Here is a 16,359-nt window from a genome sequence, read left to right on the forward strand (position 1 = left end):
CTGAGTTGTATGCTTAAAATGGGTTAGGATGGCAGGTTTTATATTGTATATTCTACCACAAAAAAATTAAATGGGCAAAAGTGTATGGAAGGCAGTTTATTTTACTTTTTGAGTTAATGCATTACTTACAATAAAAAGCATGTCTTCGTAGGAACTGCAGGTTGGAAGATGCAGTGACTGTGTTGGGCAGGAGATGGAGTTTGTGGGCTCCCGATTGTCAAGAGCATTGAGCTTTACTAGGAAGTGGGAAACCCTAGAAGGATTTAAGGCAAGGGAATGCTATGGTCAGAGTCCTACTTTACTTTAGAAGCTCACTCTGGTGGCAGGATGGTGAATGGATTGGAGGGACAGACACCATCAGGGACCTTTAGGGGCAAGATTCTGAGCAAGAAATCATGAGAGATTGAATCAAGGCAGGAGCAGTGGGTTCAGAGGGGAGGCATGAAGTAGATGCCTGGTGGGGGGAGTGAGACAAAGCCATATCTCAGAGGTAAGAAGAAAAATCCCAGGAGGGCAGATGGGGAGGTGTCACAGGAGGGAAGATTCCAGACCAAGGTTCAGTGCTGATGCCTTGGAGGTATCAAATAACATGATGATTGACCGCTGTCATTTTGAGGATGCAGAGGAGAGGCAGACACAGGTGGAAGGGGGTTGAAGAGAGACGGGAAATGAGGGGACCCTGTGAGCCATGCTTCGTGGAAGAGGAGAGAACACATCTAATACATGTAGCACATGGAAAAGTGGGGCAATAGCACGTCCTTACCGAACATCTAATATGTGCCCACTCTCTGTGTTCATCATCCTTTAAACCGTTCTTCCAGAAGCCTGGAGAGCTAGGTGGTAGTGCATGTTTTTAATATTCGTTTGTTTGTTTATTGTAAAGTTTATTTATTTTGAGAGAGAGAGTTCAGGGGAGGGGCAGAGAGAGGGAGAGACAGAATCCAAAGCAGGCCCTGTGCTGTCAGCGAGGAGGCCAACACAGGGCTCGAACTCATGAACGGTGAGATCACGACCTGAGCCGAGATCAAGAGTTGGATGCTTAATTGACTGAGCTACCCAGGCGCCAGATGTGTTGTTTTTAAAAGAGGTAATGGGTTTTTTTTTTTTGGGGGGGGGGGCTCAGTCTCCTAGGGCTGCCATAACAGAGTGCCCCAAATTGAGTGACTTAAACAACAGAAATGTGTTGTCTCAGCTCTGGTGGCTAGAAGTCCAAAATGAGGGCACCAGCAGGGCCATGCACCTTCTGGAGGGAAACCCTTCCTTGCCTCATCCTAGCTTCTGCTGGTTGCGGGCATTCCTTGACTTGCAGTTGTGTCCCTCCAGTCCTCCTCCATGGCACATGGAGCTGTCTCTGCGTCTCTGTGTGCTCCGTACGTTTCCATGATGTTCTTTCTGGGTTTCTGTGTCTAAATTTCCTTCTTATAAGGACACCAGTCATTGGATTAGGGCCCACCCTAATTCACTGTGATCTCATCTTGACTATATTTGCAGAAACCTGTTTCCAAATAAAAACACATTTGCAGGTGCAGGGTCTTAGGAAATGGAATGTATCCTTTTGGGGGACACAAGTCAACCTATAGCCCATCTAATTTCAAAGTTCATGCTTATCTTTTTCTACTCTTCAGAAAAAATCCCTGCCCCTAGTTTCCTCATCTTATTCAATAAAGTATTTTGATGAAATGATCCAAAGTTTTTTTTCAGATCTGAAATTATGTGAAAATGGCCAAAAAGTTTTCAACTGACCGTCATAGAAACTCTTGAGGGGAAGCAGTTGGTCTTAATTGGGTAAAAGGTCAAAGCTGAACTGCAGGGAGGAGAGAACCACTGGGGTGGGTGCTCCGCTGTGGGGTAGGTTGGGCTGCATCCATAGCACCCGAGCAGAAAGGTACTCACCCAACCCTTCATCATGGCTTAATTTTAATTGTAGGTTCAAAGTTTGTATTTAAAAAAAGGCCTTGCTTCCTTTCGTGGTTGAAATTTTCGGGAGTATGTGTCGAAGAGGTGGCTATGCATCGGAAAGTAAGGAGAAACTTCATTTGAATCAATCTTTAACCAGGAAATCTGTTCAAATAAAGCATTAATAACATTTGCTCTGTTCTTGGTGCTTGTAGTATCAAGATGGAAAGATAAGGGTGTGACATCAGAGCTTTATAGTCTGGAACTAGAAACATGGTCAAGACTGGAATCTTTTTCCATTCTTCCTGTTCTTCCCACATCACACACATTTCCACTGAAGCTAGAGACCCGAGAGCTTCGTTTTCCTCAAATTACTAATGAGTTTTCAGGAATCTGGAGTGTTGCATTTCATCTCTTCTAAGAAACCGCAAATTCTAGGATGTACTGTTAATAGTATTTGTTCATTGGGGCGCCTGGGTGGCTCAGTCAGTTCAACGTCTGACTTTGGCTCAGGTCATGATCACGTGGTTCATGAGTTCGAGCCCCGTGTTGGGGTCTCTGCTGTCAGTGCACACCCTGCTTGGGATCCTCTGTCCCCCTGTCTTTCTCTGTCCCTCTCCCCCTTCTTTAAAAAATAAACATTTAAAAAAATAGTATTTGTTCGTTAAAGGGAAACATTGCTGCAAGTTAAAAGACAAAAAGGCAATGCTTTAATTTTACTTAAACATGTTATGCTAATTAACACCTGTTTTTTTTATTTAATCAGACATATATGTTGACTGTAACACTCCTGTGCATAGTAGTTAAGTAAACCAAGTTTCGGTTTTCCTGAAACATCTTCACATGCAGTAACTTACCAGAATTGCTTTTCAACTGGGAATGATCCGTGTCTTGCTTTATTTTCCTCACACAGGATGTCTGTGATGCAGACTTTCTTAAAAGAGAGGCCTGCGATTTTCTAAGTACCTGGCACCCATTTTGCAAATTTTGGAGCATATTTACGGGTGATAAACAACTTTGCCACAAGGACTGCCTAACTGGCTGGCTGTCAGTGCACTTCAAGTCCAAAGTTGTAAATGTAAAAGAAACAGTTGTGTCTTAGGATTGATGGGGCATCATCTTCCTGGTCTCTGTTCATCTTCCTTGTCACTCCCTTGGCCGTGGGCCTCTCACCTGGGCACCCAACAGTTTGCCTGTCAGTGGGCTGCAGGCTCTCCCTGCTACCTAACTCTCCAGGGGGGTGCCGGGGGAGACGGGTGGGCTGTTTGCACAACGAGAGGAATTGAGGAAGTGGCTAGTGGAGAAACAACCAGATAGAACAAATTATCTCTGATTTTTGGTCATGTGGGCTCAGTGATGGTATCTGTGACTTTCAGCCTGGGATCCACATACGTTCGTGACCCTCAGTGAAGTGGAAGTCCCTGTGGAGAAGGCGCTGGCCGAGGTGCCTGGGTGGCTCAGTCGGTTAACTGTCCGACTTTGGCTCAGGTCATGATCTCGTGGTTCTTGGGTTTGAGCCCCGTGTAGGGCTCTGTGCTGACAGCTCGGAGCCTGGAGCTTGCTTCAAATTCTGTGTCTCCCTCTCTCTCTCTGCCCCTCCCCCTTCGCCAGTCACACTCCATCTCTCTCAAAAATAGACAAACATTAAAAAAAAATAATTAAAAAATGAAGGACCCGGCCCTCTGCTTCCAGCATGCCCTTCGCCCCTTTCTGTCACCTGCTCTCTATCCTCCCTGCTGGTTGGAATTTCCTTAAGAAAAAGTGTAGGTGAGGGGTGCCTGGGTGATGCAGTCGATATTAAGCATCTGACTTCAGCTCAGGTCATGATTTCACGGTTAGTGAGTTCGAGCCCCACATCAGGTTCTGCGTTGACAGTGCAGAGCCTGCTTCGTATCTCCTGTCTCCCTCTCTCTCTGCCTCTCCCCAGCTTGCTCTCTCTCTCTCTCAAAAATAAATAAATAAATAAATAAATAAATAAATAAATAAATAAATAAAATAAATGAATGAATGTAGGTGAAGGAGCAAGAGTTGAGAGTCAGAAAAACCTGCATTTTAATCTCACCTGTGATTCTGGGCAAATTACTAACCGCAGAGGGCCTCAGTTTTGTAGTGTGAATAAAAAGTACTCCTTTCATCACATGTTGGTTGTAAGATGCTATTTTTTTTTTTTTTTTTTTTTTTAACGTTTATTTATTTTTGAGACAGAGAGAGACAGAGCATGAACAGGGGAGGGGCAGAGAGAGAGGGAGACACAGAATCTGAAACAGGCCCCAGGCTCTGAGCTGTCAGCACAGAGCCCAACGCGGGGCTCGAACTCACGGACTGTGAGATCGTGACCTGAGCTGAAGTCAGACGCTTAACTGACCAAGCCACCCAGGCGCCCCATAAGATGCTATTTCAAAAAGGAGGTAACATGAATCTCCCTGGTTGTATATTAGACCTCAATAAATATTAATCATATTTTGTCCCTCTTTACCATCTATTAAAAACAGTTTTCCGTCAGAGTCTGAGGAAGGAAGGTTAAAATGAATGATTAAATAAGATTTTTTTGCATTACAGTTTTAAGTAACCTGTATGTTAAAATTTTGCCATTTCCCAACTTGTGAATGAGAAGTTATTTTTTTCTCCCCAAAGGCAGACTCTGCCTTTACAATAAATATTGCCCTCTTACTTAACATATGGGGAATTGGATAATATATAGAGAAACTTCTGAGGTGCCAGGTTTGGAGAAACCTTACATTTGGAACCAGAGATTGCTTTTGATCTAGACTGCCAGGCTCTTCCTTCATACAGTCTTAATCATTGTTGTTTCTAGAGATCTTACAAGTCACATCTTCAGCCCCTACTCTTCATGTGTACTTTGGACATCAATGACTTTAAGCATATGCTTAAAAAATTTTTTTAATTATTTTTTTGAGAGAGAGAGAATGAACAGGGGAGGGATAGGAGGAGGGGCAGAGAGAGAGGGAGACACAGAATCGGAAGCAGGCTCCAGGCTCTGAGCTGTCAGCACAGAGTCTGAAGCGGGGCTCAAACCCACAAACCATGAACTCATGACCTGAGCTGAAGTTAGACGCTTAAACAACTGAGCCACCCAGGCACTCCTAAGCATGTATTTCCAAATCAAACCCTCTAGGTTCAAAATCATAACTCCATGTATTCAGGTATGTTACCACAGGCAAGTTGCTTAACCTCTGTAAGTTTCGGTTTTGTCATCTGTAAATGGTAATCCGCACATCACAGAAGTGTTGTACTTCTATTTGGACCACTTAGTTCAGATTTGGATATACATAGAATGAAATGCACTCTATGGGGGTGTGGTTGTGGCTTATTAATAATTTTCCTAAGTCATGACTGTCCTGTTTTGCCAGTGATTTTGATATCTATGTTCTTCATTTTTCATTTTTCTCCTCTGAGTTGATTATCCCAAAACAAACCTCACTTTTTTTTTTAATGTTTATTTATTTTTGAGAGAGAGAGAGAGAGAGAGAGAGAGAGAGAGAGAGAGACAGAGCACAAGCAAGGGAGGGACAGAGAGAGGGAGACAGAATCTGAAGCAGGCTCCAGGCTCTGAGCTGTCAGCACAGAGCTGGATACGGGGCTCAAACTCACGAGCTGTGAGATCGTGAGATCGTAACCTGCGCAGAAGCCAGAAGTTTTAACCCACTGAGCCACCCAGGCGCCCCCAAACCTCGCCTTTAAATTTTAAGGTTGATAATTTGCTGCCACCTAGAGGCTAATATGGAAAAGCAGAACATGTAATTACTAAAGTACTTAGATTGGGAATATAAAATCTCAAAGGTCATCTTGGAGGCCTTGAGGCCAACTGTGGACAACTCTATGACCCCCTTTTCTGAGATATTTAATTTCCCTGGTAGCCTAACTAAATGCTTGAATCGTATCAGAATTCCTCTAGATTATTTTTGGAATTGGGCAGCTGTGCATAAACCACTGTTAGTACTTACATATTAAATTTTTCTTCTTAAGCAGATTTGCAAACTAGTATTTATTAAAAAGCATGAAAGAGGCTTTGTGTTTTAAGGCATGGTTTAGAGCCAGGGTTTTTTTTTTTTTTTTGAGTCTTGTTCTAGTTGGAGATTTGAGAAGTCTGAGCAAAACATTAAAAATTAAGAATGTTTACAATTAACTTTGTTACGGTTCGTACTGTATTGCCTTATATGATTGTTACCATGTAGTCCTCTTGTGTCTTCAGTCTCCTACTCTTTGTCACATAATATGGTACAGGGGATAAATTTGCAAGCACACATGGACCCTCTTCAGTGATTTCTGACCGTACACGCCTTACCCACAGTTGGATTTGGCTGGAGTCGGCGTGTGAGGGTTCCAATGACAGACAGCAGGGGGTGGGCCCAGTAAGGCCTGTGTGCTAAAGTACCAGGTTGAATTTTGTCTTGAAAACAGCAGGGAATCTCGCGGTCCGTGAGTTCGAGCCCCGCGTCGGGCTCTGGGCTGATGGCTCAGAGCCTGGAACCTGCTTCCAATTCTGTGTCTCCCTCTCTCTCTGCCCCTCCCCCGTTCGTGCTCTGTCTCTCTCTGTCTCAAAAATGAATAAAACATTAAAAAAAAATTAAAAAGAAAAAAGGGGGCACCTGGGTGGCTCAGTCGGTTGGGTGGCCGACTTCGGCTCAGGTCACGATCTCGTGGTCCGTGAGTTCGAGCCCCGCGTCGGGCTCTGGGCTGATGGCTCAGAGCCTGGAGCCTGTTTCCGATTCTGTGTCTCCCTCTCTCTCTGCCCCTCCCCCGTTCGTGCTCTGTCTCTCTCTGTCTCAAAAATGAATAAAACATTAAAAAAAAATTAAAAAGAAAAAAGGGGGCACCTGGGTGGCTCAGTCGGTTGGGTGGCCGACTTCGGCTCAGGTCACGATCTCGTGGTCCGTGAGTTCGAGCCCCGCGTCGGGCTCTGGGCTGATGGCTCAGAGCCTGGAGCCTGTTTCCGATTCTGTGTCTCCCTCTCTGTCTGCCCCTCCCCCGTTCATGCTCTGTCTCTCTCTGTCTCAAAAATGAATAAAACATTAAAAAAAAAAATTAAAGAGAAAAGAAAACAGCAGGGAACCGCTAACGGACTGTAAGCTGGAAAGGGGGACATGGTCAGGTTTCTATCACAGGAATGTTAGTTGGGCCGTCCGAAGACATTTTAGAGGGGGCCTGTAGAAGCAGTTACTCATGGAGCTTTTCCGTCTACGGACTGTACCTGTCACATATTGTCTGTGCATTAGAAGACTTACTCATTCTCTGTTTGCAACTCTGGTTTTCGGTTTTTTGAATTGTTTTATTTGTAGTTTATGCCCTTAGCGGTTCTGTAAACACCTTTCCAGCGGGCACTGTTTTGGTACTGTTGTGCTAATGATTATTGCTGTTATAATTATTAAATACCGTTAGCGGTTGATATGCAGCGGACCCTGCAACAGGTGTCTCTGTACCTTGTACACAACGTCCATACGTGCTGTGTCATTGATCCACATACTTCTCTTAGCTTTGCCATGGCGATGGCTGCTTGTTGAACAGCGTGGTTATTCTCACCCCTTCCTTTTCCGCCTGCCTGTGAAGTCTGTCATCTGCTGCCTGGCATCTTGCTTTGGGCTGGATGCCACATTGCTGCTATGGCTGAACTAGCGCGTCTCAGAAATGGACGTGGGGGTGGTGTGGAACCGTGATTGCTTTAATCCCCAGTGGCAGAAAGAGGCGAAGAGCAGGAGAAGGAGGAGACCTTTCTCTGGTTCCCTATGCAAAAACTCTGTTGCCAGAGGAGACTAAGAAAACCCAGACCTCTGTGACTAGGGTCAAACAAGTGAGGCCAGTGGCCCCCTGCGTTAGCTGTAAAATTCAAGAGGGCACCAAAATGCCCTGTGATCAAGACAGATAATGTTAATGCAATATTCAAAAAAATTAAAATGAAATGAGGATGAACAAAATACTAACCTTTAAAATTTTTTTTAACGTTTATTTATTCTTGAGAGACAGAGAGAGACAGAGCATGAGCATGGGAGGGGCAGAGAGAGAGGGAGACAACAGAATCTGAAGCAGGCTCCAGGCTCTGAGCTGCCAGCACAGAGCCCGATGCAGGGCTCGAACTCACAAACCGCGAGATCATGACCTGAGCTGAAGTCAGATGCCTAACCAACTGAGCCACCCAGGTGCCCCCTAACCTTTTAAATAAAGACAAGATCAGGGGGTGCCTGGGTGGCTCAGTCGGTTAAGCATCTGACTCAGGTCATGATCCAGTGATTTGTGGGCTCAAGCCCTGTGTCAGGCTGTGTGCTGACAATGTGAAGCCTGCTTGGGATTCTCTCTCTCTCCCTGCCCCCATTTCTCTTTGCCTCTCCTCCCTCTCCCTCTCCCCCCCACCCCAAAATAAATAATAAACTTAAAAAAAAGTTAAATGAAGACACGATCAGAGGTGGCTCAGTCAGTTAAGTCACGATCTCACGGCTCGTCGATTAGAACCCCACGCTGGGCTCTGTGCAAACAGTGGAGCCTGCTTGGGATTCTGTCTCCCTTTCTCTCTGCCCCTCCCCCTCAAAGTAAATAAATAAACTTTTAAAAAATGTTAAAAAAAAAAAAAGACAAGATGAGAAACAGTGCTGTGCAAAGCCATTTTGGAGCCTTGAGGTGGAAGGAAAAATCAGCAATACTGAGCCTACTTAAAATTTTGATATTTTGTGCATCATAGATTCTTTGAATTAACTTTGATATTTGAAAAATATTGCATGAAAATATTAAAATTATTTATATTGATTTTTTTGGTGCCACATTAAATTTTGCACCCAAGATTTGGGGTCCTCGCTGACCTAACCCTAGCGTTGGGCATGGTTGGTTGGCAGAGAGACGGAAGGGTTGCTGAGGGTCAGATGCCTTCTTGGCCACTTGAGAAATACCAGATTCTTCCTGAAGGGACCACTGTGGTCGGCCCTCTTCCAGAGGAGTGAGTGTGGCCGTGTTGGTCTTAAATAACTTGGAAAGCTTTTATGTGAGTGTTGGTCATTTCTGCATACGTTAGGACTTTTTAAAGGTTATCTGGATGATATAGATATATTTTTAAAAGCTACAGGAAGGTGTTTCCTACCTCCACTAACAATGGAAAGAAATGTAATTATTTTATTTTTTCTGGAATAAAATTTTTGTAGGCATTGAGTTTGTTCAGTTCATGACTGAGGTTAAGTTGCTGGATTTGATTAGCAGAGGAAATTAGAGACATTTACAAACCTCTTTCCTTGTTAGTGTAAATTAGTCTGATTTACTAGTTTAACATTTGAAGCCTTGGCAAGATCCCATTCTTGGCCTCTTAACTCTTCTCCTTTGCAGTAACTATATTGTGGAAACGAACAGAATCTGAGCGAATGCTGTATTTTTTAAATTCGTATTTTGGCAGAGTGCAATTTGGCGGTTTTTAGTGGTAGCTCAGACTTTCTTTTGTCCTGTACAGGGAGAGCCAGGTCATTTGAAGGTATAGAAAGTTGATGTGTGGATCCGGTCTAATTGGTTTTATTCTCACTGGGGCGGTAAAGAAGCCTAAGGGAGAATTTTACACAGCCTTCATACCTTACAGACTCTTTTTTAAAATCCCCAACAAGGTCTGCTGAGAACAGACCCAGTACCCGAGGAAGGAGAAGATGTTGCAGCCACGATCAGTGCCACAGAGACCCTATCAGAGGAGGAGCAACAAGAACTAAGAAGAGAACTTGCAAAGGTAAAGAAGCATTCCTTTCGGAACTTCCTGTTTTGCCCTTACAGTGTCATTTGTGTTTCTAAAGCACAAGGTAACAACGCGTCATTGGTTCCAGGGGAGAGAAAGCAACATGCATTTACTTTTCCTAGAGGTCTTGAGTGAGGGAGAAGAAATACAAGAGCATGATATCAGTTTGTTTTTATAGGAAAAAGGGTATATAATGGGTGAAGGGAGTCTGAGAAGTAGAGTGTGATGGAGGAAATGGATGAGAGGAGGAATAGTGGATACCGTCTCAGGGGCTGCACTAAGTCCGATACACTTGGCTTTGCCCCTCCATCAGTGACTCTGGTGTCTCCTTTGCTGTGTTGTGGATATAGGCACTTTGAGCCCTCTTTCCTTCCCTCCCTTTCTCTCTCTTTTTCTTAAAATTAACCACTTGAAAGTGTACAATTCAGTGGCATTTAGCACATTCACATTGTTGTACAGCTATCACCTCTGTGTAGTTCCAGAACAATTTTATCACTCCCAGGGGAGACCCATACTCATTAAACTGGCGTCCTCAATCTCTCCTCCCTCATCCCCTGGCAACAATAGTCAGCTTTATGTCTTGTCTGTATGGATTTACTGATTCTGGATATTTTATTTAAATGGAATCATATAATTTGTGTATGTTTTTTAGGTTCACTTAGCATAATGTTTTTTGAGGTTCATTCTTGTTGTAGCACGTATTGGTACTTTACTATTTTTTATGGTTGAATAATATTCCATTTTATGTGTCTTCCACATTTTGTTTCTCTCTTTGTGTGTTGATGGACGTTTGTGTGGTTTCCACATTTTTATAATTGTAGGCACTGAGCTGGGAACATTTGTATAAAAGTACTAGTTTGAATACCTGTTTTTAGTTCCTTTGGATCTATATCTAGAAGTGGGATTGCTGCATCAGATGATAATTCCACGTTTAACTTTTTTGGGGAACTGCCGAACTACTCACAGCAGGGGCACCATTTTACATCCCAATCAGCTATTTCTCTACATCTTTGCCAATATTTGTTATTTTCTGTCTTTCTGACTGAGTGTAAAGTGGTATCTCATTGTGCTTTTGATTTGTATTTCCCTCATGACTAATGATACTGAGCATTCATGAGCTTATTAGCCACTTGTACACCTTTGGAGAAATATCTATTCAAATTCTTTGCCCAGTTTTTCTTTTAATTGTCTGTTTTGTTGTCGAGATGTTGAGCTTTTTATATATTCTGGATATTAGACCCTTATCAGATATATTTTCTCCTGTATGTTTTTTCACTTTCTTCACAGTGTCTTGATGCTCATAAGGTTTAAATTTTGGTGGAATCTGGAGCGACGACTGGGTGGTTCAGTCGGTTAAGCATCCGACTTCGGCTCAGGTCATGATCTCGCACTCCATGAGTTCGAGCCCTGCATCGGGCTCTGTGCTGACGGCTCTGAGCCTGGAGCCTGCTTCAGATTCTGTGTCTCCCTCTTTCTCTCTGCCCCTCCCCTGCTCACTCTCTCTCAAAAATAAACATTAAAAAAATTTAAATTTTGATAGAATCTAATTTTTCTTTAGTTGCTTTTGCTCTTGGTGTTATATCTAAGAACCCATTTTGAAAGTTCAGATCATGAAGATTTACCCCTATGTTTTTTTCTCAGACTTTTATCTCTTATATTTAAGCCTTTGATCTATTTCTTTTTTTTTTTTAATTTTTTAACATTTATTCATTTTTGAGAGACAAAGTGTGATCAGGCAATGGGCAGAGAGACAGGGAGACACATAATCTGAAACAGGCTCCGGGCTCTGAGCTGTCAGCACAGAGCCCAACACAGGGCTCAAACTCACGGACCACAAGATCATGACCTGAGCTGAAGTCAGATGCTTAACTGACTGAGCCACCCAGGTGCCCCAACAAATGATAGCTTTCAGTTTGGAAAGGTTTTACATTAGAGTCACTGCCTGAGATCGTTGTAGACATTTAAATAAAATAGGGATAAAAAAAATCCCCTCTCGTTTTTTGGGTTCATTTTAGAGATGTAATTTGCATGCCATCAAATTCTACCTCTTTCGTTTATGTGTATTCACAAGGTTGTAGTTATCACCACTATCTAATTCAAAACATTTCATCACCCAAAAAAGACACCCTGTTCTATTAGCAGTCACTCCCAGCCTACCCTTTGTCTCCAACCCTTGGCAACCACTGGTCTACTTTCTATTTTTATAGATTTGCCCCATTCTAGGCATTGCATACAAGTGGGGTCAGACAACGTGTGGTCTTTTGGGACTGGCTTCCCTCACGTAGTATTTTTTCAAGGTTCATCCATGTTGTAAGACATATTAGTACGCCATTCCTTTTCCCGGCTAAATAATATTCCATTTTATAGCTATCTGCCGTGTTTTGGTTATCCATTCTTCAGTTGTTGGAGATTTAGGTTGTTTTCACTTTTTGGCTGTTAAGAATAATGCCACTGTGAATACTTGTGTACAGGTGTTTTGTGCAGTTGTATGCTTTCAATTTTCCTTCTATATACCTAGGAGTGGGATTCCTGGGTCCTATGATAACTCTTCTGTTCAGCTTTTTGAGGAACCACCAGAGTGTTTTACTGCCAAACTGCACCATTATCTTCTCCTTAGTAATATATGAGGGCTCCAATTTCTCTACATCCTTGCCAACCAACACTTGTTATCTTTCTTATTATAGTCATCCTAGTGGAGGTGAAGTAGGATCTCATTTGAATTTCTCACTAATGAATGGTATTGAGCATTTGCTCATATGATTATTGGTCATTTGTATATTTTCTTTGGTGAAATGTCCATTTAAAGCCTTTGTCCATTTTTAATTAGATTATTTGTCCTTATTATTGAGTTGTGTGTTCTGTGTTATGGATACTAGATCCTTATCAGATATATTCTTTGTGCTTTAAGGGTCATTCTTTTATATATATGTATTTTTCCGTTTTGAAATATGTATATTTTATATACATAGTATGTAATACATAATATATATGTTGAATTAAGGAATTGTAGCCGTGATGTGCTGAGCCAGGTATGTTGGTAGCACAATCTAACCGACAAAGGTAGGGAATACACTGGGTCATGTACCGTTCAGTAAGATTTATAGTGGTCTTTCTTGCCAGCTGTCATTAAGGGAAGTGAAAACTTCAGACAAGTGTCGGGGGGTAGAGTATGTATCTTTTAAGTCAGTTCTTTGGAGCATCTGAAAATTTGGAGCTGGGATAGAGAAGGAGGTATTGGAAAGCTAATATTGTGCAATGAGAATTAACCAGTAAACTGAGAAGTAGAATCTGAAAACCTGGGTTGAAATTCTGGTTCCTACATTATTAGTGTGATGACCTAGGGCAAATTATTTAATTTACTCGATTTTGAACCTCGTTCATTCATTGTTGCCTTTTTCTTTCCATATTCCACTTACAAATGACTTCTAAAACTGGCGCAGAATGAGAAGCACAGAGGATTATCTTTGTTCTGGACCTATCTTCTAATAATGCCATCTTCAGAACTATGTTTTGTTTGTTTTGGTAGCCACATCACATTTGATTTATCCTTCTCTCCTTTTGTCGAGTACTGTTTTTCTTCACTTTGTGTTCTTTAAAGATTTAATCAGCAGTGAAAACAGTTTAATAGCACTACATGTTGTTTTTTTTGTTTGTTTGTTTTTTTTTCAACGTTTATTTATTTTTGGGACAGAGAGAGACAGAGCATGAACGGGGGAGGGGCAGAGAGAGAGGGAGACACAGAATCGGAAACAGGCTCCAGGCTCTGAGCCATCAGCCCAGAGCCCGACGCGGGGCTCGAACTCACGGACCGCGAGATCGTGACCTGGCTGAAGTCGGACGCTTAACCGACTGCGCCACCCAGGCGCCCCTACATGTTGTTTTTTAAAGTCCATGCTGTCTTTGAAATCATAGAAGTGTGAGGTCAAGGCTGAGAATACGGTTTTGCAACAAGCCAAGAGAAGCATCTTTCTTACGGGGTTGAATGTTAATGACTATCTCACTTTTTCAGCTTCCTGGGACTAAAGATCTCTCCCACATGAGGTCTGTTTCTTTCTGTGGGTCTGCCTCTTTCCCTCTGTTTTTCTGGCTCAGCTTGTTGGCCTACTCTGTAAGTCTTGTACTGTCCTTCTTAGCTTCTGCATAGAGTTTTTGGCCTCATCAAGTATATTTAGGCTTCCATTTCTCATAATCTCACTGTGCCCTACCGGTACTTCAGGGCTTCTTTATCTAAGTCTTCCCAGCTTCTTCTCCCAATGTTATCTCAGTTTCTCAAGCTGGATTTCTGAATGAGAGAGACTGGAGTATCTCTTTTTACATCAGGCGCATCACTCACTGATTGGTGGCCACTTGATGGGTTGGCTGTCCTTGGGTTAGGGGCCCACCTCTAACTGCCCAGTTAAGGCTGGTCAGTCAGTGTCAGGGGGTCCACACAGGGCTTCTGTGGGGCTCTCCGGGGGAGATAGTTTGATTTGTTTATGTCTGTGGCTTTGGCAGGCCCTGGGACGGACATTTCCAGATAAACTCACATGAAATATATGGGAAGGTTGGCTTTCAGTTTGGCTTGGCTATGCACGTTTTGGTGGAGAGTAGAGATGGGTTTCATTTGGTACACAAATAGGAGTTTTGGGGGCTTTCTACTAGAACTGGCAAGCCGGAAATGCAGACCAGAGGTCAGAAGAGTGGATGTTAGAATAATTTGAATATCTTCTGTGTGGAGGTTCGAGCCCTAAGCTTCCATGACATAGTTGAGTAAAGACGTACAGAGAGAGGAGAAGGCTGAGGACAATTCAAGATAGAAATGTAAGGAAGAGAAGAGACTCTCTACAGGAGAGATCGGCACATAACCAGTTTACTTATTAACAACATGCTGTATGTGGTTTTTAAAGAGATCAGTGAATCAAAAAAGTTTTTAAATTTCTCCAGAACTTTTAGTATAGTTTTGCACTAATAATATTAACTTTGCTATATTTTTACCCCATCTCCCTTCCTCATAGGTAGAAGAAGAAATCCAGACTCTGTCTCAAGTGTTAGCAGCAAAAGAGAAGCATCTAGCAGAGATCAAACGGAAACTTGGGATCAATTCACTACAGGAACTCAAACAGAACATTGCCAAAGGCTGGCAGGATGTGACAGCAACATCTGCGTATGTCCCCTTGATCATACATTTTTCTAGAGAATGTAAAGGACACTTTTGCTCCTTTTGTCTGGGTAGGGGAACTGAAAGGGGCTGAGGGATGCTTCTGCGACTCTTCTTTATAGTACACAGGGCACTCCCCCCTGCCCAGTTCTCAAGTGTACCTGACTCTTCTCTAACTTTGGTCTTTCAGACTGTTCTAGGGAAGGAAAGAAAGCCAGCCTCATATGTGAGTTGAAGAACTAACATTTACTTTCCAAAAATGTTATATATTGACTTGCCAGAAATGCACCTATGTCACTTAGTCCTCAGAATAACCAAATAGGGTGGGTGGTGAGATAGCCCGAGAGAAGGAAACGGATCAGATAAGTTTTGAGGTCACAAAACTCAAAATGTAGGGGCAGCATTTGAACTCAGATTTGACCAAGTACAGAGCCAGTCTTCTTTTTACTTCCTCATAAGACTCTTGGCTCATCGTCTCTGATATGTGCTGGTGGCAGAGGCCCACCCCTTAATCTTCTTGTCTTTTTGATCACATACATTTTGATACGGCCTTAATCATGATGCAGTTTTGTTTCCTAGCATAAGGAGGAGCTAGCTTCTGGTAACAGATTCTGAAGTATGTTCTATAAAATTTTTTTTGTAAGTTTACTTAGTTATTTTTGAGAGAGAGCACATGTGCATGAGTGCGGGGCAGAAAGAGAAGGAGGGAGAAAGTCCCAAGCAGGCCTCATGTTATCAGCACAGAGCCCGATGCGGGGCTCAAACTCATAAACCAGGAGATCGTGACCTGAGTGGAGATCAAGAGTTGGACGCTTAACGGACTGAGCCACCCAGGTGCACCTGAAGTCTGTGTTCATCCCTGCGCTGAGCTGGTTACCAGCAGCAGTGTGGCTGACTGCATCTTGACATGACAACACTAGGACACTAGGACACTAGGTACACACTAGGGTGTCTACCCCCTTTGGTCCACTTCCGACCCATATAAGTCCATATAAGATTCTTTGTGAATCACCATAAACTTTTTATTTTTAGTATTTTTTTCTTGATGGGATAAGTAAAAATGCCTGAGCATCCCTGTCAATAACATGAGGATCTTAACCTCTTTGTAGCTACCATATTCGTTTGGTTTTGTTTGTCCTTCATTAATCCCTGGGTAGATGGGAAGAGGAAGGTGGTAAATGATAGCTTTATGCTATAGCAGATATCATACTTGAGTCATTTTCAGTATTCCGTCGAGAGTCCACAAGTCCTTATGTGGTAGCTCTGCAGATATGCAAAATTAAAAAAATTCTTTACGGCCATATAACTTACTTGGATAAAAAGTACGCAGGGACCTTACCTTGCTTCTGGTCCCTTTTTAGGGAATAAAGTTATAAAAGGCATGTGAGGAATTTGATTTCATTTTTGTTTGGCTTCAGTGGAAAAGAATAAGAGGTATAATTTCAGCCTCTGGCTCATTTTCAGCTTTTCTCTATGACTCTTTTTACCCCTTACCCCGATTTCCTTGGCCCCGCCTTTATAGGCGTCTGTTTGGCTGTCCTAGGGCACTGCTGAAGATTGAGCCTGCATGATGGTTAATAATAAAACGATGTGATGATGTTGTCCTGGTGGT

General features: G+C 42.7%; 1 protein-coding gene across 8 annotated transcripts in view; it reads left to right on the top strand.

Annotated features, from left to right (window-relative positions):
- The window catches only part of TPD52 (tumor protein D52), a 111,722-nt gene that overhangs the window by 79,998 nt on the left and 15,365 nt on the right, over positions 1-16,359 (top strand). For all 8 annotated transcript variants that reach the window (XM_045454808.1, XM_045454809.1, XM_045454801.1 and 5 more), the window contains exons 2-3: positions 9,489-9,604; positions 14,605-14,753. In XM_045454808.1, coding sequence (XP_045310764.1) covers positions 9,489-9,604; positions 14,605-14,753 — 265 coding nt within the window. The remainder of the gene's footprint in view (positions 1-9,488; positions 9,605-14,604; positions 14,754-16,359) is intronic.

The sequence above is a fragment of the Leopardus geoffroyi genome, chromosome C3 (assembly GCF_018350155.1).
Source record: "Leopardus geoffroyi isolate Oge1 chromosome C3, O.geoffroyi_Oge1_pat1.0, whole genome shotgun sequence".
Classification (NCBI taxonomy): Eukaryota; Metazoa; Chordata; class Mammalia; order Carnivora; family Felidae; genus Leopardus; species Leopardus geoffroyi.